This window comes from Numida meleagris, chromosome 27, assembly GCF_002078875.1.
Source record: "Numida meleagris isolate 19003 breed g44 Domestic line chromosome 27, NumMel1.0, whole genome shotgun sequence".
Lineage (NCBI taxonomy): Eukaryota > Metazoa > Chordata > Aves > Galliformes > Numididae > Numida > Numida meleagris.
Window position 1 is genome coordinate 1,283,058 of NC_034435.1, and position 23,456 is coordinate 1,306,513.

The 23,456-nt window shown below is 50.7% G+C and overlaps 3 protein-coding genes across 9 annotated transcripts; 1 reads left to right on the top strand and 2 right to left on the bottom strand.

Moving 5' to 3' along the window:
- HSD11B1L (hydroxysteroid 11-beta dehydrogenase 1 like) lies at positions 65 to 5,535 on the bottom strand. 7 transcript variants are annotated; one of them, XM_021378750.1, is made up of 10 exons: positions 5,361 to 5,535; positions 5,054 to 5,117; positions 4,718 to 4,720; positions 4,459 to 4,633; positions 3,993 to 4,123; positions 2,704 to 2,815; positions 2,475 to 2,566; positions 1,450 to 1,543; positions 1,125 to 1,290; positions 65 to 946 (listed from the first exon to the last, which is right to left on the bottom strand). In XM_021378750.1, exons 1-10 carry the CDS (start codon positions 5,510 to 5,512, stop codon positions 766 to 768), a joined length of 1,170 nt encoding a protein of 389 aa, XP_021234425.1. In that variant the 5' UTR covers positions 5,513 to 5,535; the 3' UTR covers positions 65 to 765. The 7 variants fall into 7 exon arrangements, with proteins under 7 accessions (XP_021234425.1, XP_021234428.1, XP_021234430.1 ...); XM_021378753.1 differs by lacking the exon at positions 5,361 to 5,535 and adding an exon at positions 5,202 to 5,354; XM_021378755.1 differs by lacking the exon at positions 5,361 to 5,535 and adding an exon at positions 5,218 to 5,352.
- C27H19orf70 (chromosome 27 C19orf70 homolog) lies at positions 5,403 to 8,544 on the top strand. Its single transcript, XM_021378760.1, has 4 exons — positions 5,403 to 5,539; positions 6,351 to 6,507; positions 7,178 to 7,229; positions 8,314 to 8,544. Exons 1-4 carry the CDS (start codon positions 5,511 to 5,513, stop codon positions 8,409 to 8,411), a joined length of 336 nt encoding a protein of 111 aa, XP_021234435.1. The 5' UTR covers positions 5,403 to 5,510; the 3' UTR covers positions 8,412 to 8,544.
- On the bottom strand, positions 9,142 to 23,341 carry LOC110388937 (scaffold attachment factor B1-like). The gene is made up of 21 exons (XM_021378737.1): positions 23,114 to 23,341; positions 22,314 to 22,401; positions 21,866 to 21,930; positions 21,574 to 21,780; positions 20,343 to 20,402; positions 19,684 to 19,711; positions 18,282 to 18,780; positions 17,802 to 17,851; positions 15,454 to 15,554; positions 13,956 to 14,105; positions 13,787 to 13,863; positions 13,440 to 13,579; positions 13,025 to 13,116; positions 12,528 to 12,634; positions 11,852 to 12,145; positions 11,464 to 11,601; positions 10,940 to 10,982; positions 10,293 to 10,414; positions 9,929 to 10,041; positions 9,753 to 9,804; positions 9,142 to 9,507 (listed from the first exon to the last, which is right to left on the bottom strand). Exons 1-21 carry the CDS (start codon positions 23,300 to 23,302, stop codon positions 9,378 to 9,380), a joined length of 2,745 nt encoding a protein of 914 aa, XP_021234412.1. The 5' UTR covers positions 23,303 to 23,341; the 3' UTR covers positions 9,142 to 9,377.

Genomic DNA, 23,456 nt, shown 5'->3' on the forward strand with positions numbered 1-23,456 from the left:
CCCCCCGCCCCTTCCATCGCCGTTCCCGCCCCGCCCCGCCCCATCAGCGCCACCGTCCTCACTCTGGTCTAAAAAGTCTGAAATTTATTTAATAAAACTTTTACTTCCTAAGTGACCCGGCTCCCCGCTGCGTTCGGAGGCGGCCGCCGGGCCCGGCCCGTTCTGCGGCTGCAGCCCCGCGCTGCTGCGGGGAAACGGAGCGGAACCGGCGCGCCCCGCCCCCCCGAGCCGCTCCGCCAATGGGCAGCCAGCAGCACGCTGGCTCCGCCCACGAGGAGGAGCGAGGCACGGCCTACGGCCAATCAAAGAAGCGGGGTGGGCTTTTCGCCATTAGGGGCGGTGCTAGAGTGGACCGGGAGCCAATGGGAAAGCCCGCAACGCCGCGCGATTTCCATATCCCTCGAGTGCCAGCCAATCCGCTGCAGCCCGAGGGGCGGGGCGTGGCGCGGTCCCGCAGCGGCAGTTTCCGGCGCGGGCGCTTCCGCCGCCGTCCCCGTGCCGGTTACGCGCGGTGCCGCCCCGCGCGCGCCCGTCCCCACGGGGCTCGGCCCGAGGCAGCAGCTGGCGGGCAGCCGGCTTCGCTCCCTGCAGGCCCGGCCCCGGGCAGAGAACGCGAGACGCGGCTGACCCCCCCGGGGCGGAGCGCGGGGGCGGCCGGGGGTGGGGACGGAGACGGACGGGGAAGGGGCGATGGGCGCAGCGCAGCGCGAGTCGTCCCGGCCCCGAGCGAACCGCGTGGCACCGCGCGCCGTGCGGGGCGCTCCGTCAGGGGCCGCTGTAATTGTAGAAGCTCTGCAGCACGCGGGGGCTGGGGAGCAGCACCCAGAGGCCGTGCACGTGCCACAGCCACCGCGGGTAGAACACCTCGTGCAGGCGGGCGGCACCGCCGCGGATGATGGCGAGCGCCGCTTCTGGCGCCGGAGAAGGGGAGATGTGCACCTTGCCCCTGCGCGGGACGAGCGGAGCGTCACCCGGCGGCCGGAACCGCGGGGGGAGCGGCACGAGGAGGTGGGGGCTCACGGGGCCCCGTGCCGAACGGAGCGGTGATGCTCCCTGTGTTTCCCGGCGCACCCGGCAGACGCCCCGCGTCACGCGGCCCCGCGCCTCCCCCCCCCCGCGCACACCTGGTTTTCTCCAGCGCCGTGTCCGTGTCGATCAGGCCCAGGATGCAGAGCGTGATGGAGACGTTGCTGTTCTGCATTGTGAGCTCGTGGCGCAGCGAGCTGAAGAACCCGTCCAGCGCAAACTTGGTGGCGGAGTACGAAGTGGTGAAGGGAGTGGGGACCTTCCCTGGAAAAGAAAAGGAGAGAATGAATTAAACCGAGAAACTTCCAGCGGGCAAGAAGCCCGGCCCACAGCTCTGCCCTGCGTGCTGCCAGGAGAAGCACAACTTGAACTCGTGCTGGGAGACGGAACCGCAGCGCGCGGGGAACTGCGGCTCCCACTGACCTGTGAGGGAAGAAACCACCACCACGGAGCCACCGCTCTTCTCCAGGGCGGGCAGAGCTGCTGTTGCGAGCGCCACGTAACTAAAGAAATTCACCTGGGAGGACGAGGCGTGGAAGGGGAAGGAGAGAAAGAGAGAAAGAGCGTGGAGAGGAGATGAGCGAGACCCAAAAGCCATAGAACAGAACTGAAACGCAGCGGGGCCTGGCCTTGAAATGTGGAACAGGAGGAGAAGGAGGAGGAAAGAATCATCTCAGTGGGGACAGGGGCAAATGTTGCGCCCATGAGCCCTTCAGATTCCAGGCACGGCAATGGAGAAGTCAGAGCAAGTGTTATCGTGGGGCCTTCATGTACACGTGTCTTGGCTGCAGAGGCCGCCGTCCCTCATTTCTCCATGTGCTGTTTTCACTCTGCATCCCCTGCTCAGTGACGAGGACACCAGCAGCGCTCCCTGCCTGAGCTCACGCTACCGAGCTCGTTAAGCATCCCTCCTGAGCTTCGCTGCTCTGCAAATTGCAGGGATTTCCTCACCCGTGGTCCCAGGTTCCCTGCCCTCCAGCAAACACACGCTTCCCACCCTCAATCGCCCGCCTGGCCCAGCTAGGCAAGGCAGCTCTTCACCTCCACGCTCCCAGCACGTGGCACCAAGGGGATTCTACAGGCACGTTTCTAACCTCACAGCGCGTTCTGCAGCGGACACCTGCTGCAGCTGGGTGGGAACGCTTGCTCCTTGCCTTCCTAAAATTGGGCAAGTGCCTGCAGCAAGCTGAAGCCCAGCAGCCCTGGGCTAAGGAGAGACAAGGAGGACAGAAGGAAGGAGAGAAGTTCCTCCCAGGCATTTTCTGCGCACAGAGCACAACACCAAGAATAGTAATGAAGCCTCCAAAGCACTGGACTTGAAACGCGCGCAGTGGTTGTTCTCAGCCGCGGCCATAGGTCTGAATTTGCCTTTGAGCCCCTCCAGGTTGTCCTGGGGGAAGCCAGGCTTGCTCCGTTCCAGGAGAACTTCTCCTGCTGGGAATCCTCACCTGCATGAGCCAGCGGGTGTGCTCCACATCTCCGCTCCACATCTGGAAAGGGGAAACGCCGATGTGGTTCAGCACCACGTAGTCCAGTCCTCCTGCGGGCGGGACAGGCGGCAGTCAGAGGGGAGGGCACCCCGAGCACCCACTGCAGCAGCCCCGCAGAACGGGAGCACTGCGCTTTTCTCCCCTAGCAGAAGACATCTGTGCACGCTGCCATTCTTGTTCTGCTCACCCAGCTTTTGGACAGCAAAGTGAACCACCTTGTCAGGCTCTGAAGGGGAAGACATATCAGCCGGAATATAAAAGACTTTCTTTGCTCCGAGGGTCAGGCATTTCTCCATCACCTGGGAAAACAATACTCTCCCAGTGATTAAACAGCATGGGGTGGGGGGAAAGAACAGCAATAAGGGCACTGCAAGGCATTTCTGCCTGCCCCCCCCCACTACAATCAGTGAGAAACAACTCTAGACAAAGACACACTTCATTTTAAATCTACCCCATTCAGCTCATTTTACATCAACACTCCGTCTGCCCACAGCAGTTGAATGGAGGGCTCTTAGCAAGATACAGGTTCAGCCTAGCTTGGAAAAGGATCAAGATCCATCCAAACAAAGACCATCCTCAGAAGAACGCTTCTAGAACACGGGCTACAGAATCACAGAGCGAGACCTCACAGATCACAGAGTCCCCACCGCGCTGCACTCGGTGCTTTTTGTTGTGGTTGATCCCAGACGTGGGCTTCCACAGAGCTCATCTCTCAGGGGTGTTTTGCACTGAGGGCTGTGTGACTGGTGCACACCGCTGGGTCTCTGGGGAGGTGATGCCCCCATAGGAATTACACCCACTGCCCCCAGCTCTCCTGTCTCAGTTCATAGCGCACTGCTCTCCTGGCCAGTCTCTGATCCCAGGGTCTGACAGAGGCCTCCCCTACCTGCATCCAGGCTGCATGGGGCTGCGAGCACCCTGCTCTGCTGAGAGGTGTCCCTGCCCACGGGGGGGTGGAACTGGATGATCTTGGAGGTCCCTTCCAACCCCAACCATCCTGTGATTCTCTACATCCTTCCCCATGACGAAGTCTCATCTTCGAGACGGTGAAACGTCATTAGGGAAAGGCTGGGGAGTCTGTAACAGAGCAGCTACAAATAGGATTGACTCTGACGAGGCACAGGGCAGCTCGCAGAGCCGCAGCTCAACCAGCACGCGGCCACGCTCCCCTGCAGGCCGAGCTCCCTCCCGGAGCGCACGGCCCCGTTACGCCGCCGTGGTGCCCTCTGGTCGGAGAAACGTGCACTGCAGCGGCGCTGCCGTGCGACAGCACAGAGGAACCCACCCAGGGGTCACTGCACAGGGCACAGCGCGCTCAGCAGGCGCTGCCACCGCGTCCCGTCGTTCCACGGGAGCTGTGAAGGATTCCCTGCAGCGCCCGAGCTGTTCCGTGCAACACGGCTCCTGAAGTGGAAAACGTGACGCGTGCCGAAGCCCAAACCCTTTATGTTCTCCCTCATCCCAAGGAGCCCTCACCTTCTGCAGCACAGCTTCCCTCCTGGCGGTCAGAACAATTTCGGCCCCGAACGCGGCGTAGTGGTACGCCATCTGCTCCCCAATCCCAGCACTGGCTCCGGTCAGGAGGACGCGGGCCCCGGAAAGGCTCCCTGCAAACAGGGGGACGCAGCACGGATCACCTCCATAAACCCGCTGCTTCTGTTTTACAGAAGGTTGTGCAGCACAAAGCGGGCTCCGGGCCCGCAGCATTCTGCGTGTTCTGCCAAGCAGTCTGGAGTTAGGCCAGCCCTCGTGCTCAGCCATAGAGGGACGGTTCCTAACCCAAAAGTTTGCAAGGAAAACAAAGAAAAGAGCAAGACAGTGGCAGAGGCTGCCAGCTCCGGTATGGCTGTGAGGGGGATGGGATTGCAATCCCAGTTTGGAAACTCAAGCTCTTCTGTTACGCTGCGTGTGCCCCAGTTTGGGCTGAGCCCCGGGAGCCTACCTGGCTGGAAGGTGTCTGTCCAGAAGAACGCGAGGAGCGCAGCCAGGCTCCCTGCGGCACAAAGCGCTTTTCCATAGGGCCTCATCATCCTCCACGTTCTGCAGAAAGGGAACGAGGCGGGGTCCTGAAGCTGCTCGGGCTGCAGAGGGGAGCGCGGCCTTTGTGGGACTGAGACCTTCAGAAGAGAAGAACCAGAAGCGAGCGTGGACGTCAGCAGTGGGGAGATCACACAGGAACGTCACGAAGCGAGCTGACTCACAGCCTGGGAGCGCAGGGATTTCGCATTGGAGGTGCGAGGCAGAGCTCAATGCCCGCGTTCCATCCCTGTGGGCTGTGCTGATTTCTGCCCAGCACAGAGCACGGAGCCGGGTCTGCCAGCAGCAGCTCAGGCTCCGCTTCCAGGCGGGCACAGCGCACGTTGGTGCCATCCACCAGAGCCCCGCTGTCTTAGGTAAGCAGTGTGACACACGGGCCCTGGGAGGGGGCTCAGCAGAACAACCCCAGCCCCAAACCTGCACCAACCAAAGGGCCGGGAGCTGCGCTGCGATAACATAAGGTAAAATAGAAAGAAAGGGAAGAGACGGAGGGAACGGACCTGGTGCTGAGGAGGACGCCTCTCCCAGTCAGCTCCCACAGCTCCGCGCTGAGCTCCTGCTGCCCTATGGGAAAAGCGGCTGAACTCGCGTCAGACCGCACGGAGCGCTTAATGAACGGTCATTAACCCATTAACTCATTAACCTCACAGCTGAGGGTATTCACCACAAGGAGCGGCGCTCCGGGTTAACGCAGGCACCGCACTGCGATGAAACAGCAGGAAGAAACAAGAACCCCCTGAGCGCACTGCCCCGACCCCTCGGGACCCCCGGGACTCCCCCAAACCGCCCCAGGGCCCGGCCCCCCACCCCCAAATGGCGGCTGGCTCGGCCTCCCGCCCACGTGACCTCGCTGCCATGGCAACGGCCGAGGCGGAAGTGCCGCTCTCTCTTCCGGTCACGTGAGGTGCTCCCGGCGGCCCTCGCGGCGCGGGCCCGAGCGCTGCCCTTGGTGCCGCCATGGCCGCCCGCCTGCTGCCCGTGCTCAAGTGAGTCCCGCGGGCACCGCCTTCCTCTGGGCCCGGCGCTGCCCGCCCCGCGGCTCTGCCTTTCTCCCCGTTCCGCCCCGTGCGGCTGAGGGGCGCTGAGCGGCCGTCTCGTGCGTGAGTGCGCGGAGCGAGGCCGGGAGTGCCGGCCCAGCCCGGTGCCCTCAGCGCGCGGCCTCTCCGGGCATCGAGCAGCGGCTGTGCGAGAGGGAAGGGAGGGGGGAATGGGGCTCAGAGGCTCCGGGCTATGTCCGCGGGTGATCTCTGCAGCCGTAAAGCAGCGCTGCTGGGGCCGTGTTGGCCGGGCTGCTGTGCGCCTCATTCATCGGAGCGCTCGTTCAGGCGGCGAGAAGGACGGCGCAGCGCTGGCACGGGCTGCCCGGGAAGGGGGGGATCACCGTCCCTGGAGGCGCTCAGAAACGCGGAGATGTGGCACTGAGGGACGTGGGGGTGGGGGTCTGAGGGCTCCGTTCCAACCGGAATGGTTCTGTGCTGTCTCACCACTGCTGAGTCCTTCCACTGCTTTCACCAAGGCTCTGTGTCAGCGATTGTCGCGCTCTGAAGAGCGGCTCCTACTCAGTTCTGATGCTTCCCCATTCTTTTCCTAGAAATGTGCAGATAAGCGTGAGCAGATTTCTGGCAGATGATGGAATATTTGGTCTAGGGGAGGGGACGGCAGATCCACTCCCGTCTGCTCTCGGTCACCTCCAGGGACGGTGCCCCCACCTCCTCTGATCTTGGTTTTGCAGCTTGCTCAGAGATGCAGTGTTACTCCGAATGCAAACTGAACTGTCGCTGCTTTTGATTCCTTCAGGTTTGTCATCAAAGGGAGCCTGGCCGGAGCTGCCGTGTACGTGGCCTACGATCAGGGGTTGCTGGGCAGCGGTGCAGAAGGTGCTGAAGCCCTAAGAAAAGCTCAGGCGGCGCTGCCTCCAGCTGTCAAGGAGTGGACAAGTTACGTGGGCTGGGAGGTAAGGGCGAGCAGATGAGCGCAGCAGATAACGAGGAGCAGAAAACATTGGGGCCGTGGTTCAGGTTCCAGTGACGTTGGCAGTTTCGTTGTTGGACCTGGATTTCACATTGAGAGTTCTTTGGGGAGGTTGAAATGGAAGGAGGATGACGTTGTAAGTTTAGTGGGGAAAAGTCCCAGGCCTTGCTTGGAAGGAAGGAGCTCATTGCCCATACAGGGTCAAGGAGGGGACTGCAGGTTTGCTCTCGGAGAGTTCAGTGTGTCGGAATAGTTTGGGGCTTTTCTGTGGGTGATCCTACACACTTCTTAAAAGTTAATCCCAAGGTTCTCCTGGTTTGTCAGGCTGAATTCACATTGCCTGAAGAGGCCTTTGTCTTTGAGTAATTAAGTGTTTAAAATCTTCAGGAGCCAAAAAGTCTTTCCCGCATTGGAGACTATTGTAACAAATCCGTGGCTGCCAGGAGCAGCCCGGGCTGAAGCCCCTCCCTTCTGCTGTGTGCTGCAGGAAAGAGCCAAGCCCAGATCTCAGGGCAGCGTGTGACACTCTTGGAGGCTTAGGGGAAGCGAGCACCGAAATGCCTTTGAGATCAGAGGTCCCAGAGCTCCTCCAGGTGGGGCAGCCCCGTCCCACTGACACCCCCACCCGCTGCTGACATTGTTTCTCTTTCTAGCTCCCGCCCACTCCAAGCCTGGACTTTTCCCCATCCGATTCCTGGAATAAAGGTAAAATCACTCTTCATTTAGTTGTGAGAAGGGGCCAACAGTGATGCAGCTTATCACGGAATCCTAGAATGGCTTGGGTTGGAAGGGACCTCAAGAATCATCAAGCTCCAACCCCCTTGCCACAGGCAGGGCCACCAACCTCCACATGTAACACCAGACCAGGCTGCCCAGGGCCCCATCCAACCTGGCCTTGAACGCCTCCAGGGACGGGGCATCCACAGCCTCTCTGGGCAGCCTGTTCCAGCACCTCACCACTCTCATAGTAAAGAACTTCCCCTGATTTCCAACCTATATCTTCCCTCCTTCAAGTTAAAACCATTTCCCCTTGTCCTGCCATTCTCTACCCTTGTAAAGAGTTGACTCCCCTCCTGTTTGTAGGCTCCCTTTAGGTACTGGAAGGCTGCAGTGAGGTCACCCCGCAGCCTTCTCTTCCCCAGGCTTATCTCAGTACTGCTCTCTGTAAGAGAATTATGAGACAAGAGGTGACAGAGGGTATGATGTGGTAGGAGGATCTAGAAGTGTGTTCTGCTCCAGGTTCTTCCATGAGCACGCCCGGTGACTTTGGGCAGTTCACTTTATCTCATTCCTTCTTTTCTGAGTGTGAAATCAGGAGGATGTGTGGCCATAAAGCTGTTCTCATACACAAATGTCTGAACTCAGCCTCTGATTTTTCACAAGAGCGTTCCCATAATTGCTAGAATGTTAGGGATGCTTGAAGGCCAAAGCATATCATAAATACCTAACAAGGATTTATAGCTCTTATGGTGCAGCAAATAATCTTCACAGAGCTGCAGGGAAGCAGCCCCCGTCCCTGTGACGTGTCACCTGGGCTCTGCAGCAAAGCCAAAACCGACATGGAATGAGCCAAGATGCAGTCTGTTGTAACCTTGTGATCGTCTGAACCTGGCCTCGTGCTGTCAGGACAGTGAGGCTGTCCTCGAGCTCACGCTTCAGAATGTTTGTAAGCTGCTAACAGAAGTCTAGATTTTCCTCAGTCTTTGAAGAGATGCATGGTGCTAGAGCAGTATTAGATGTGGCCTGAGTGACGCTCTTCTCAGGATAATTCTCGTCTCTTTCCTCGCAGGAGTGCACACGGTCATGTCTGCCTTGTCTGTGGCTCCCAGCAGGGCCTGCGAGTACACGGCGGAGGGCTGGAAGTACGTGAAGGAGCTCATCAAGTGAGCACGTCCTCTGGGTGCAGCTCTGCTCTTCTCTCCGTCCTGTGCTGTCTGGGGATGGCGCGCAGTCCGTCCTCCCAGAGGGCAGCTCAGCCGCGCAAGGGCTACAATAAAGGACTTTGGAAGCTCCCGTTTTATTGGGGTTGGTTTTAGCATGCAGGGACCGCACCCATTGCTTCGTGTCCTCCTCGTGGTAGGTGCTTCCGCAGAGCTGGCTCAGGTGTAAAGCGATGGTTCCGTGCTGAGGGAGAGCCTCTGTTTCAGAGGGGCCAGTGACCGATCATCTGCACCAGTGCTCATCGTGTTCCTTCTTAAAAACATCCAGAGATGATACCCAAGTGCAGCTGAGTTATAATCCCCATCAAGGAAATGCTGAGTGCTAGGGAAATGGAGGTCCTGCAATCGGAGCAGCGTTGATGCGCCAGAGGCCGAGCAGGCGTAGCTCCACCACGAGAGGAGAAGATCCTTCACCCCTTGCCCTCCCCTTGTCAGCTCTGCAGGAACAGGTTGTCCAAACTTTTAACTAGTGTCATCACCAGCATGAAAAAAAACTAGCAGATTGCAGTGGTTAATTAATTAATTAGCTGCCAGACTCCTGAAGTAACGTGGTATGTCAGCGTGCTTCTGGGAGGTACTGGAAGTGCGAAGGCCTGGGGGTATTTCACCTTGGGAAGAACGTTCTGTGCTTCAGCGTGTGGCCAAATAAATCAGTGTCCCAGGGACGACTGAAGCCATTAACTGTAAACTGTTTTTTTATTTATGGAAAATGGAATGCTTCATTAACAAACATTTTTTAAATGAGATATGAACAACACATTACAAAACAAATGAGTTCACATTGGATTGAGTGACGTAGTATGGCAGCAGCTTAAAAAAAATTACACTTACAGTGACCCGTGAGCTCCAGTGAGTGGTAACCCCGGGTGACAAATCAATTTCAGTTGCCACGTAGCGTTCAAAATTAAAACATTCAGTAGCGGCGGTTGAACCGGGGATCGTTGGGCCTGCTCGCTCTCTCCTGGCCAGCAAATCCCTCTCCTTGCATTCCTCCTCCGTGCATCATCTGACTTTGGTTCCCGCCTTGCATGAACCCTCCTCGCCTGCAAGGTGAGGCAGATGGTTGTTGGTTGGTTTTGTTGTGACTTCAGTAGTCAGGTTGCAAAAACTGATGCACTACGTTACGAAGCACAGGAATATTCTGCAATCCCTTGACATTTCAGTACCAAATTGCTTAAGTGATAATCCCCTAAAAATGCTTCTTCGGCTCATTTAAATGCAGGGGATTCACCCTGAAAGGAAAGGAACCGAAGACGAAGAAATGCTTTGCTCTTTTTAAGCTTCTTACCCTGACATGCCTCCGCGGTGCATCACGTGGCCAGGTCTCCCTCTACCTCCACCTACAAAAAAGTGGAAACGCTTCCTTTGTAGGAAAGTACAGAACTTTGTGAGTACCTTGTACCCACAGGAATCGTTCTTCGTCTCCCAGCGGGCGCGCTGCCGGGCGCTGTGCAGGGAGCCTACCTTGCCATCTCTCGTGATCCCGTCCCATCATGCCCCCATCCACGCTGCTCTGCCATGAGCGCTCCTGGTGTCCTTCGAACTTGCGCCCGTGGTCGCCCCAGTCGCGGCCGTCCCTGCAGGAAGGAGCCGAGTTACACCTCTGCACGGCAGCGAGAGCACTGTGCAGCAGCGGGACACCCGTCACCACCGCAGTGCAGAAGCGAGCTGGAAGAGCTGCTCATCTGCAGCGCATCCGGCAGAGAACGGGCTGAGGAGTGAGGTTTGTGACAAAGAGAATCACGTGCTCAAAAAGGGCACCTCCCCGTGACACGTGAAGACATTCACTAGCTGCACAAGGAGGAGCACTGCGGCTCAGCGCACTGACCGTGACTGCGGGGGGATCCCTCTGCTCTCACTCATCCTCCTGTCGGAGCCGTAGCTGCCCCAGCTCTCCCGGGAATCCCGTGAGTGGCGCTCGGGGCCCCCATGGCGCTCGTCTGGGTAATGCTGAAAGGCAAAGCACGCGTGTGTGACCGCCCAGAACGGGCTCCGTCCTTATTTCTTGCTGAACTTCATGATATTCCTCTGCCCACTTCTCCTCTCCGGGTCTCCTGCAATCCCACGGCTCAGCCAGCAGTAAAGGCCACCTCTCACTGCCTGCCTGTCAGGCCCCAGAAGCACACCCACACCAACATCAGCACCCACACCCACACCAACATCAGCACCCACACCCACACCAACACCAGCACCCACACCCACACCAGTTTTGCCACCTTACAGAGTTAAGATTTGAGCCTTCTCTGTACAGTCTCTGTCACCCACCTCTCTGACACGCTTGTTTTGTTTCCTGTGTACCACAGTAACTGTGCCTGACCTATAGTACATCTCTGAAGTACACTTCCTCTTACTAACAAAAACAAGGCCATCTTGTCATTGACAGATACTTCGAGCACTAGAATTTTCATCTGAAACTATGGCAAGCCAGGCTGTGAGAGTTAAATTGGTTCTACAGCTCTATAAAAAGCAACTCACTTGTCCGTCGCGATCTCCCATCATCGTCCTTGATCCATCCCTCCTATAAACAGACAATTAAAATCACACTGTGGTTGGAAAACACGCTGCAGTTATAACAGTATCTATGTCACACAGAAAATCCTGTTTCCATGTCCTGCCAGCATTGCCTAGAAAATGCACACAGGGCAGCAACACAGGGAAGCCAAGACATTTTAGATTCCTGTAAAACCTGGCTAGCCCTGAACTATGAAACAATTTCCTCCGTTAAGATGCTACAATACTATTTCAAAAAGCTTTTTTTCAGAAGCTTGCAAATCTGCAAAGCAGCAGCACAAGCAGAACACAGAGCAGGTCTGCCTCAACGCTTCACTCGTGGCACAGAACAATTCTCTTCAGTTTTACAAGAGAAACTCCACAGCCACTAAATCACGCTCAAAAAAGGAAGTGCAAAAGAAACATCCAGATCAGGCAAGGCAGCAAGATGTGATACTCCAGACACCTGCGCCCCTCATTTCAGACAGCGCAGCAGAGGTGACACCAACCTGTCTAACGAGTGGTCTTGGTAACGGCCACGATCCCTGTGATCGAAGTCGTGGAAGCGATCCTGGCGGCCGAAATCGGAGTGGTACCTATCGTTCATCGCCATCCGCTTCGCTTCTGGCCAGTACGGGTCATCTCTCCTGACATAAAGAACACGTTTTGTTTTAATCAAACTCGTGACTTTTGATGTAGTTCCCTCCCTTCGAACCGTGCCAACCAAAAACGCCATGTAAAAAAAGCTCAACAGCAGGAAGAGAACTCAGACCGGAGAGCGTCACCGCGGTTTTACACGCAGTCATCTCAGGGTAAGCAGTGCCAGCAGCTCAGAGCAGACGGCTCTGCAGGGCAGGCTGGGGCCGTGGCCTGGCTCCCATCCCGCGGTGGCTGTACCTGCCGTCGATGTCGTACGGCCTCCTCATGGCAGAGCGACGCTCCTGTTCGTAGCGCAGCTGCTCGTGCTGCCGCCGCAGCTCCTCCCGTTCCCGCTGGATGCGATCTTGCTCCCTTCTCCTTTCGTGCTCTATGTGCATCCGCTCTCTCTCCAGTCTCTCTCTTTCCATCCGCTCTCGCTCAAGCCGTTGCCTTTCAATTTCCAGTCTCTCACGGGCGATCTCGAGCCTCTCCCTTTCCTCGCGCTCCCGGATCGTCTGCAGGTGCTGCTGCCTCTCCCGACGCTCGCGGGTGCTGTTTTAGCAGCATGAAAGGTTACAGATTTGGTATTTCAACCAACAAAGGTGGTTACAAAGGAAAAAATAATGATAACTAAAAGAATAAAACCGCAGTGACTGCGAACTTGTTGAGCTCCTCTGAATTACACCTCTCAGTGTCCACAGCAATGACCTGTATTTACACTGATCTTACTGCTCCCATCGAACCCTCCCGCGGGGCCAAATAATCCAACACAAACAGGAGACTCCAAATACCTCAAAGCTCATTCCTTCTACTCCAATAAAATATCAAATAAAAAAAATATTTTCTCCCTTGGTCATTTTAATTCAAAGAAAACCGCCTTACTTCTAGAAAGAAAAGGAAAAAAGGTTTCAACCAAGTTAACCGCTGCTCTTACCGGCGCTGCTCGGCCTCCCTCATTTTCCTCTGAGCTTTGATTTTGTCGAAGGGCACGATGCCTTGTCTCTCCCTGCTCTCCGATTTGCGATCCTGGCTCTTAATGCTCTGTATTTAACACAGGACACAAACTTAGCAGACAGAGTGCATTTATAAAATGGCAACTGCTACACGCAGCACTCGGCTGTTTCCATTCATACGCTGTCTCAAAGCTCTGCCCCCACATTTTTCTGTTTCTTTCTCTTTTTTAAACATTGCGGACCCACCACATAATAACAGAAGAACTTCCCTTCCCACATTTAGTTTGGCAGGATTTCACTGCTGAATATGGTACCAGCCATATGAAAAATATTTTACTAATTAAGAGCTAAATCCGCACTATAGAAACCCTAATTAGAGTAATCAGTAGGACAAGCAGAGGGCACATGCAGTGGGATTCCTGATCTGTTTCTAAGGAAAACTGATGTACCATGTTTCTCATGCAGAAGCATTACTTACTCTGTCTTTTGATGTAGTTGATGTTTTCACACTGATAACAGGTTCTCCTTTGGATTTATCCATTACCACCGTTCTCTCTGTTCCTTTACTCCCTGAACAGATCAGAGGTTGAGCAGAAAGAGGTGTAAGAAATAACTACGCTACATCATGTATGCAACTCATTTCTGTGCAAGAAGCTACCTCCTCTAACATGTGAAAGTGGGCATTTAAACCTCTGTTCAAAAAGCATCTTTTCACTACACCTATCCCAAGCATCACCATTAAGGCTGGCATAATGTCAGTGCCCCTCCATTATACTACCTGGATCTCCAGCTGACAAATCTACAGTCACGCTAGTCTTGGAAAGAACTACCTGCAACAAGTTGTTCCTATTTAACCATGTATTTTACTGTGAAATAAAGAAGAGCCACATTACCTGACTTGGTAGACTTAGGCTGATCCGATGAAGCAGACTTCTGTTCATCTTTCTCTTTCCTCTCTTTCTCATCTTTGTCTTCAGCCTTTTTGGAATCATCTTTTTGGTCAGATTTCTCATCCCTTTTATTACTGCTAGCTCTGCAGGTAGATGTTGATACGTATTAGACTGATATATGGGAAGAGACAATTAAATCAACAAAACCAAATTCTAATTTGCTGGTAGTTACAAAAACACACTTATCACTTTCCGGATGTTTGTGATAAAAACTCCTATTGTAGCTTTTTCCTGACAAATCAACACAAAGAACTGCATCATCTCCGGACGTGGAATGTTTAAGGCAGTACCTCTCACTGGCTGTTTCTTTCTTCGACTCGTTCTCCTTTTTCTCAATGGGCTTCTTCCCAGCAGGTTCGTTTTTTGCCTGGAATTTATTTTGCACATCAGCTGAGATCGTGGTCTCAATTACGCGCACTACGTGATGGCAGCGGGGAATCTTTGCGGATCAATACTCACTTTTTCCACGGAAATTATCTTCCCGTGTAACTCCGTTTTGTGGAGGTGAGTGATGCACTTCGTCGCTTCCTCCGCTGTAGACATGGTGACAAAGCCGTAACAGCGCGCCCCAGGGCTGCGGGCATTGGTGACCACCTTGGCACCAACCACCTTTCCCAAAGAAACAAGGCGTTACACTCACTGTTAACATGGGCCCAGCACTAACAGCAAGAAACACACTCACAGAACAGCCCCGGTGCAGCCCCGGGCACAGTCAGCCCTGTGGCACACTGCTGCTGCTTGGAATAACGCCTTCATGTCACCACTGAGGATGACAAAGAGTGACACCCGTAGCTTTGCTTAAGAAAGAGGAGTTTCCCCTCCAGCAACTTGAAAGAGCCTGCACAGAACACCTGCTTTATAAACACTGCTTCCCTACACCAGTGTTTTCTACGTGCACAGAGGCATCACATTAACGTGGAGCTGAGCACGGGACGTGCTTTTGAGCACTCGATGTATTTAGCAGATGGGCACTGACTGCTTGGAAGCTTCACCTCCATTAGTGCTTTGTAGCAAATAACAGTAATTTTATGGCAGTGACTACATGTTATTATGGCAGCTAAGCAGCGGCAAACATGAGGTGAGCTTGTGTTTTAATTACACATTTAAAATGTTGTGGTATCTCTATGATCAGTGCATTCCAGCTCACCAGATGGAATTACGAGCAAATAAATGGAAAGGCCGCGCTGCATTTTTTAACTGACACGGGGCAAGAAGCTTTTGTTACTCTCCTGACTGCCAAACCCAATGCTGTGCTACACTTGACCCATCTCTGTACCCACTGTGAGGTCACAGCTTACATTCTGCAGTGCTTCCTCAGTTAAACATTCCATAATGCATTACTAGCAGAGATTTCTCTACCTACAACATGCTGAGAAAGTCATCTTTAAACCAGCATCAAAGGACTGAGAGAAATCCTTAGGAATCACCTCCGTGCAAGAAATGCTATCATTTCTGACAGCAGTTTTCTGCTGAACTACTACTTCCCTTTTTGCAGCTGATATGGAGGACATTCATAACAAAGGAAGAGAAAATAACACCCAAATGAGTGCATCTTAAAGCAGTTCTCAACTTCAGACCAAAGTACATCTTCAGGTACTGAGGCAGTTCCTAATGCACACCCCAACACACATGTCCTGCTGTGTTATCCTACTTGGTCCCATGAATACATTAAAGAAGCAGTATTCACTGCTTACTGTGAAGTTCAGATGAGTGAAGACACTACCACAGGGCACAGAGAAATACGTAAGCAGTCACTGTCTGTTTACATAAGGACTGGAAGAGGAATTTTGTTGTTGTTTGGAGGAGATAAAATAAAACTGCAGCCATTCAGCATGAACTTGTGCAGGTTTTTCTTCCCCTTGCAATCCCATGGACATTTTCAGCAATGGGAGCATACCGAGTATTAAGACAGTTTATAGTGAGGGGAAAAACAGACAAACAAACAAAGAAAGCTTACCTTCCCGTATTTGCTAAACAGATTCTTCAAGTCTGTAGCCCTGGTAGTGGAAGCAAGTCCACTCACCCAAAAGTTTCTCCCCGAACCGCCACCAGTGCGACCTAATTAGGAACACAAACAAAACCACACCCCGAATCCTAATGAGTTCAACGATTCCCCAATTGAAAAAAGAACAGTTCCACAAATCTGACTTTTTGAATCGTAAAGCGAAGCATAAACACCATCCCCCAATAACTCGTATTCCTGAAGGCAATTAGGAGTCCAAACTCTTCAGATGGAACAAGCTGTGTTATGTGCCACAGAGGGATGTTACATCATTCCTCAAGGAAGAAACTTCAGGCATGAAGCAACTGTGGCCCTTCAGAACGTGTCTGGACACATCCCAGCAAGCTGGAACTTATGGGAAAAGACTGAAGACTTGCGAGGGCTGTGGGAACCATGTGAGCACCCAAGGGTGCTTGTGTCTTGCCCTCATCGCCTTGATTCCTAAGGAATTACAACTGGATGCAGATTACCTGCACCTCTCAAGGAAAAACATTCACCATAAAAGCAAGAAAATGTTTTCCTCAGTGTCTGCCTGCACGTAGTTCATGTTTAGGGTATCAACAGTTTGGCTATGACCTCTGTTACTGCAGGCAGAAAAGGGTCAGCATCCTTCAGCTATGCAAGAACTACAGAACACTCTCCCCATTTGGCATCTGAACTGGACAATGTTTTATAAGTAATTACATCATTGTCAAGTCTGAGAACTCATGGTGCAGTGATTAAGAAAGGTTCAAGCTGAGCACTCAGAAACCTTATCTCTGACAGCGAGACAGTGTCTCTGCAGACATCTGTTATTCCTCAATGACTGGCTGTGTTACGCTCATCTCTCTAAGGAGTGACCAGCAACCTGACCAGCTCCTCCATAATTCCACTGATTCCTGGTTGAACTTCTCTTTTACTGGTAAGTGTACCAGAGAAAAACCAACCAAACAAGGAATAATCTTTATCCCTTTTTTATACAGTCTGATTTATGCAAGTTTTGACGGCTGCCTGTTCGCATGCAGCACTCATAGCAGGGCACTATTCCAGCCTCCTTACAAATCTCTTTAATATCTCCGTGTTGCTCTTCAGTGTTCAGTCCCACAGGCTTCTGTGAACGGAGTGAAGCAGGTCCCCCTACATCTATCTGCTTCTAAAACACTTCTTTGGTGATAAAAGGAATTTCTCAGAACTGTCATCAAAGGGGAGACACATCTTGCAAAGCCAGTCTGAAACACTTTCCTTATTCAGGTGTCTGCCTCTTCCTCACATGAGAGCTACCACCTTCCCCCTGCAAACACGAGCTCTGCAGGGAGCATTGTCACATTTGTACAAGTTCCTGTGAAAGCATTCAAGCACTTGTGAAAATCTCTTAAAAGAAAGAAAGATGAAATCCCCCCATAATGCACCTCAGTCTGTGGATAAATAATAGAACCTGTTTAATGGTCCATTAAATATTCTGAAATAAGAGTAAAAATACAGATGAAGGGTGAACAGATCTAGATGGAGCTGATGGCAGGGTCTGGCAGCTGGTACAGACAGGCATAACCCAGAATCTGGGAGGAAGCAGCTGATGACGAGTTCAGTCTGTGCTGTAAAACCTAAGACTGTGCAAATTCTTCCTTTCCACTCAGTAGACAGACAGCTCTCCTAACGAACTTCTTGCCAATTACAGAACTGCTGGGACTTCAGCACTCACTGCTCTGAACTACCTGCTGCACACGTCAGTTCTAAGTTTGCTGCCTTGGAGAAAAGAGGAATAAGCTGTGAAGACTCAGCAGAATGTGCATTAAAAGGAAGAAACACATTGAAAGGGAACAGGCAAGGCCCCACCTGGCACTGCTCATCAAGAAATTTCCATCCTGCTTATCATGCATATTTGCACTGTAAATAGGATCTGAGTGGATAAAGATTGAAGAACCGTCAATCCAATTGGAAGACAACATTAAACTTTAAAGTATTTGTGATGTTTAAATACATTAGTACAAGACTGTATGTTATTTTCACGTAACAGGAGGTGGTATAAAGAATCACAAGTAAACCAGTCACGAAAGGCTTTGGACTCACTAACAGCTGCTGGTATCCTCAGGGCCATGAAGGACATATTTGTCACAGATTAACGTCTACCTTTGGAGATCAAGACACAAACAACAGGGTGCAACGCAGATCCTCGTAAAATGTATCAAAGAACATTTTGGCATAACTACATAACTCCAGGAAAATAAGTAAATAATGACATTTAAGAACTGCAGACTTCAACACTTTCACGACGAAAGCAGTTCCACTGACATAAACGTCAAGTTTTGTTTTTGAAAGGAACATACCTTTCTCATCTTTGGAGATTAGCTTTGTATCTCTGTCCTCCTCAACAGGGCTAAAGACAAAACAACACGTTACTCAAGTCAGAGAGAATAACGACTACTTAACAATTATTTAAAAAGCTAAAATTAAATACCTACCAGAAAATATGTTGCAAACAAAAATACACCTTTATATACTTGATTTAAGTAATCTGACAAGAAATAAGGGGAGTCAGATTCTTAAACAGAATTATACTAGGAAGAAGTTTACAAATCAGAGTAATTTAAGAAAACAACCTTTGAAGGTTGAGGAAGGAAAGAAATCAAACCCTCTGTGCTTAAAGAAAACAACAGCTCTGCACAAGGAGAAATAAAACCGATTCTTTAGCAATAGGCTACAATTTCAGCAGGCGTGGTGGCCAATTGAAGGAAACAGCTTATTCGCATCACTTAACGACCCATGACAAAAGATAGCATCTGGTCTATAACGGAGAAAAAACAAACCTCTTTTTCTGATCACCGCCCTCACTGGCTGAGGACTCTTTAGTAGCAGGGGATTCCTCTGAATTAGCTTTGTCTTCTGTTTTCTTGCCTTCTTCTTTGCTATCTTTGCCTTCGGGGCCTGCGCCTCTCTCCGCTGTTTCCCCACTAGAGGCTTCCAGGCCTTGGCAGCGCTTGCTACTCTGATCGCTTACGCTCTCTACTACTAAAGAGTCAGAGTCCAGCTTCTCTTCCTCTATTGTCTGTTCACTTGTCTCCCCTTTTGCTACTACTAAACGCTTTGCCTCCTTCCTTGCCATAGCTTGTGCCGATTTGCTGTCCAAATCTAAAGCATCTTCCTCCGACTGAGCGGCACCAAGAGCGTCCTCTTCCTCTGCTAGCCTCTTGCCTGGCACCACGTTACTTGCTTCCTGTGCATGGGGCTGCTCCGCTTCGGAGGTTTCTTCGTTAAGGAGCTCAGATTTACAAGTTTCCCCCAAAATGTCGAGTATTTTCTCATTTTCTACGGATTTAACAGGAATAGAATGGCACAAGGTTTAATCACCAGGGAAATACAGCAATCACAAACGTGGAACTGGCATGGCTGCCACACTAACACCAAGAGAACGCCTAAGCTACACAGAGATTGGAAAACCCTAGTGTACACAGTGTTACAAGTACTACGCTCACTGCACTCTGACACACTACCGCATCAGCCCTCACACGTTAACAGGGAAGAAAAATGCCCCCACAGATTTAACAAAAACCTTCTGGCTCATCCTTGATATTCTTCACGAATCGTTCAGCTGTTTCTTCTCTAGTTAGCTTCCAAAGTCCAAGACGCTTAACTGAACATAGCAAAGCACTGAGGGTTCAATTTTTAAATTTCTGTGACATTCTTTTAGCAGACAGTCCAACATGAAACCTGGGCTTCTTCTGATGGTGCATGAGTGTGTTTGCAGTCCACAAAGTGAAAAGTATCTGTATGAAATTTCCATGAAGAAACTCTCTTCTTTCTTCTGTATCCAGTAACTAATCTTTTTAATCATTTTAATGCCCTACAATATCTTTTTACTGCTGTCACTGCTCTCTACTTAGTTAAGAGTTAAGGTGTGTGCGATATCACAAGATCTGTTTAGAGGCAGAATGTTTAGCTCTTAAACTGTGATTAACTCCTCTAAATCCATCTATGTAGCTTAACAGGTTTTTAAACCATTTCTCATCAGTGAATCTATTTCAGAGATGACAAGCATCATTTCACAGATCTGGGGATATGATTGGGTTTCCAATCTCTATGACCCTGCATGATCTGGGTTGTCCATCACAAGAATAACGCAAACTCTATGTTTGTTCGTTTCTTTTAAATAGTTAATGGTTTAAAAAGTATTAGTTGAAAAGACAGGAATATGCTTTTCTTTAACAGTACCTGGCTCCAAGTGTAGTTTCTCGATTTTCTGTTCGGGAAATAAACACAGAATAAGGATTTTATACAATGTACTTTATAGCAGAGCATCGTTGCAACCCCCCCCGCCCCATCCACAAGATTTAAACGTAGGCCAATCCACCTGCTGCTTATAGCACTGCTTTTCAACATCCACTGGAAATTAGTAATTTATGTAAATAACATTTTTTGACTAATTAATGCCCAAATTTCAGCCACTATTTTCTCATAACTGGGAATATTAGAGAAAAGGGGGCAAGAAAGTGCCTCTGTGTACTACGGAGTGAAAACAAAACCCAGCTACTCCTGGATATTATCAGCAGGAGAAAAGAAAAAGAAATCAGCTGCAAAACTTTTCAAGCAAATCTCATTTTCCTAAGTAAGAAAAGCTATGACAGTGCTTTTGCTATGCATTTCTGAAGGCCTGTTTCCCTTGCAGTACAAATCAATGGAAGCCTGGAAAGTGGCAAAGCAGGAACAAGAAAACCAAGAAAACAATTTGGGGCATCCTCACTTGACAGACTAGATTCTATGTGAGATCACTTAGACCATGGATACTGTCACAATTTCCCACTACAGCCATGTGGTACGAACACAGAGTGAATACTATTAAAAAAAATCTGGAAGTTACGTTTTCCATTTACCTTCATTTCAATTAAATCAGAAGAGGAATCTACATTGTTTTCAATTTCATCATAATCTTCCTAAAAGAGTAAAAAAGGAATTAGAGTACTCCTTACAAAGCAAGGCTAGCTTACTGAGAAATACTACCAAAATCAGTTTTCCTGAGCAACAACATAAGAAGTATTTTCCAATAGTTAGAAGATCTTGCTTGCTACTTCTGAATGCAATCTAAGAGGAGCAAGAGATAAATATCCTTGATCATTAAATATTAGCAGGAGAGCACTCTAACCAGTAACCTTTCATTTTAATTTCATTGTAATATTGAAATTAAAGTATACTTTCAAGTTATTCTAATTTAGAAACTGTTTTTCCATTTTCCCACTTTTTTTTGTTGTTTTGTACTTCTTTTGTTTCTAACTTAACGATGTTAGAAGCAAAGTTAATTTAAGTTTCCTCTTCTCCAATAACAAAATGTCCCCCACATCTACTTTCCTGAGTTGGTAAGACTCACCCCAAACCCCACTGCTTACGATTCTCAACAGCTCTAATTGAAAGAAAGCCAGAAAACTGCCTTTCAGGTTAACGGGATGTTTTTGCGATTACCTTTATTTTTTTCATACGGTAAAAAGCTGAGACAGACATGACAAGCCTAAAGCAAATACATAAGGAGAAAAGGAAAGAGAGTACTTTTTGTCTGGGGAGCAAATATAATATAGAATTACTGTGTTCATTCAGTAGCTGGAGACCGTGTAAGAGACATTCCAACTTGCTCTCTAAGCTAAGCCAAGTTTGGCAACGCCAGGCTAGGGCAATACACGACACGTGAAGAGTTCCATGTTTTAATAATCTATAAGGAAACTACACAATATAAATTCTTCACAACATTATTTCTGCAGAAAAGAGTCCCAAATTATATATTGAAAACGTATTTCTTTCTTCACATGTACATTATTTAGCTGGATGAGTACTCATGCATGTGTATGCATCCGTTAACGTACACATACACTCCAACACGTGTAAATGGCAATGGGGAACACTGAAACTAACTCATTACTTTCAACTCCAGAGATGTCACTGCGAGGGAAAGCAGGTGGTAATCTTGCTGCTGTCACCCTTTTAGAACCAAGAGCTGCTAATGCAAAACAGAATCCACATTCTATACGTGTCCCACATTGTATTATACCAAAGTAACTCCTCCACGTGCCCAAATACTTATTAAATCTTATTACATTTGCAAGGACCATTACTTACCTCATTTTCTGTAAGCTGATCTGGAAGTTCTTTCATTTCTGCATCAACATTGTCTTTATTATCAGACAGTGAATCAAGAATGTTATCAGGACTATAGTCTTCTCCACAGTCTACAGCACTGCTGTTGTCTATTTCAGCTTCATCTAACACACTAATGTCCATCATGTCGATATCTTGCAAGGTATCCAGACTTGCTTCAATATCCTCCTAAATAAAGGAAAAGGACAGATGAGTACTCCCTGTGATTTTAATGGTATGTGTTCTTGGAAACTGCAATCATGCTTTCACCTACCTGCCCATCTCTGGAGTTTTCTTCTAGCCCATTGTCTTCCACCCCCTCCTCTTCTGGTTTTCTTCCTAAAAATAATACAACTGCAGTGAGAAATAGCACTAGATTTCATAACATGTCTACTCTTTGCCGAATTATCTATTCAACGCTGTTTCAATTAACAGTCATTAAGGTCCTGATTCAGAAGCCCTGTGCAGATTTCACTGAGGATGAGAATACAATACAGTCAGTGCAAATACATGGCATGAGCACGAAAAAGGTTTCAAGACATGCGAACAGAAGTACACCTGCATGTCATATTGTTATTGTCCTTGCTGATGAAACAGTTTTACCATTCTCCAGAAAAAAACATTTTTTCTTTCACTTTTGTTGTAAGTCGGCAAAGTAAAAAAGGATAAGCATCGAAGCCCGTTCTGCACCAAAATGAAGAAGCTGTATTAGCGCTCTGTACCTTTGCTCATTCTTTTTGACAGCCTCTTGTTGGTCAGTTCCGAAGCCATGGGAATTTCGTCCGGATCTCCTCCTTCGTCCTCGATAGCCTGAGGGAGACAGCGGCACAGCGTCTGTCGGCTTTGTCAGATGGGGCTCTCAGGTCACACAGCCCCATCAGCCACCAGAAGCTAACAATGTGCTATAAAACAGCTCCACAGGCACGCTGAGATACAATCCAGGGGTGAAGCTCCCTGCACCTGCATGCAAAGCTTTATAACACGGACAGGGCTTGGATCTCGGGTGGTGCTGTGTGGATCCCGGGGTAGGACTCGATGATCTCTGGGCTCTGTCTGATCATAGAACTGTTCGAGCTGGATGGCACCCTTAATGGTCACCTAGCCCACCTCCCCTGCAACGAACAGGGATATCTCAGGATACAAATAACTGAGAGTGACCACTGCAGGGCCTCGGTCGTGTCGTCTTTTAGTTTAACGGAGAGCTATGAGAAGCCACAAAGGACTCAGGACCCGCAGCTGGCCCGGCCTCCTAACAGCCTGCGAGGAAATACGCGCAGAAAAGACGGGAGAACCAAGCGAAGGGCGCACAGAGGGAAGCGGAGCACGGCTCGAGGAAAGGGAAGCGTGCCGACACGCTGACGGAGCCGGAGAACAGAACGGGGAAGGCGGGGGACGCCCCGCAGCCCGCGCGCTCCCCTCAGCGCGGCGCCACGGCCACCGCGCATGCGCCAACGGCCTCAGCCCTGGGACAAAGGACCCGGATGAGCCTCCCCCTCCCCCCTCCGCTCGGCGCCTCGCTCACCTTCCTGAGCCGCTCCATCAGGACGCTCTTGTTGCCGCCCGTGTCCAAGTTGCGGCGCTTCAGCTCGGCCCGTAGGTCGATGACCCGCAGCTCGCTCAGCCGCCGGGTTTCGGGTTCCGAGCCGAGTGCTACGGCTCCCCCAGGGGATGTCAGCTCCCCCAGCCCGGCCGCTGATTGACTCTCCGCCATCAAGGCCCCTTCGAGATCCCGTTCCGAGCCCGAACGCGAGGCAGATTACGGCACGATCCCACAGCTAACCTTGTGATCACGGCACAAAATGGTGGGGAAGCCGAAACGCGCTGAGGGGAAGGGGGGAAAAAAAAAAAGGAAAAAAAAAAAGCCT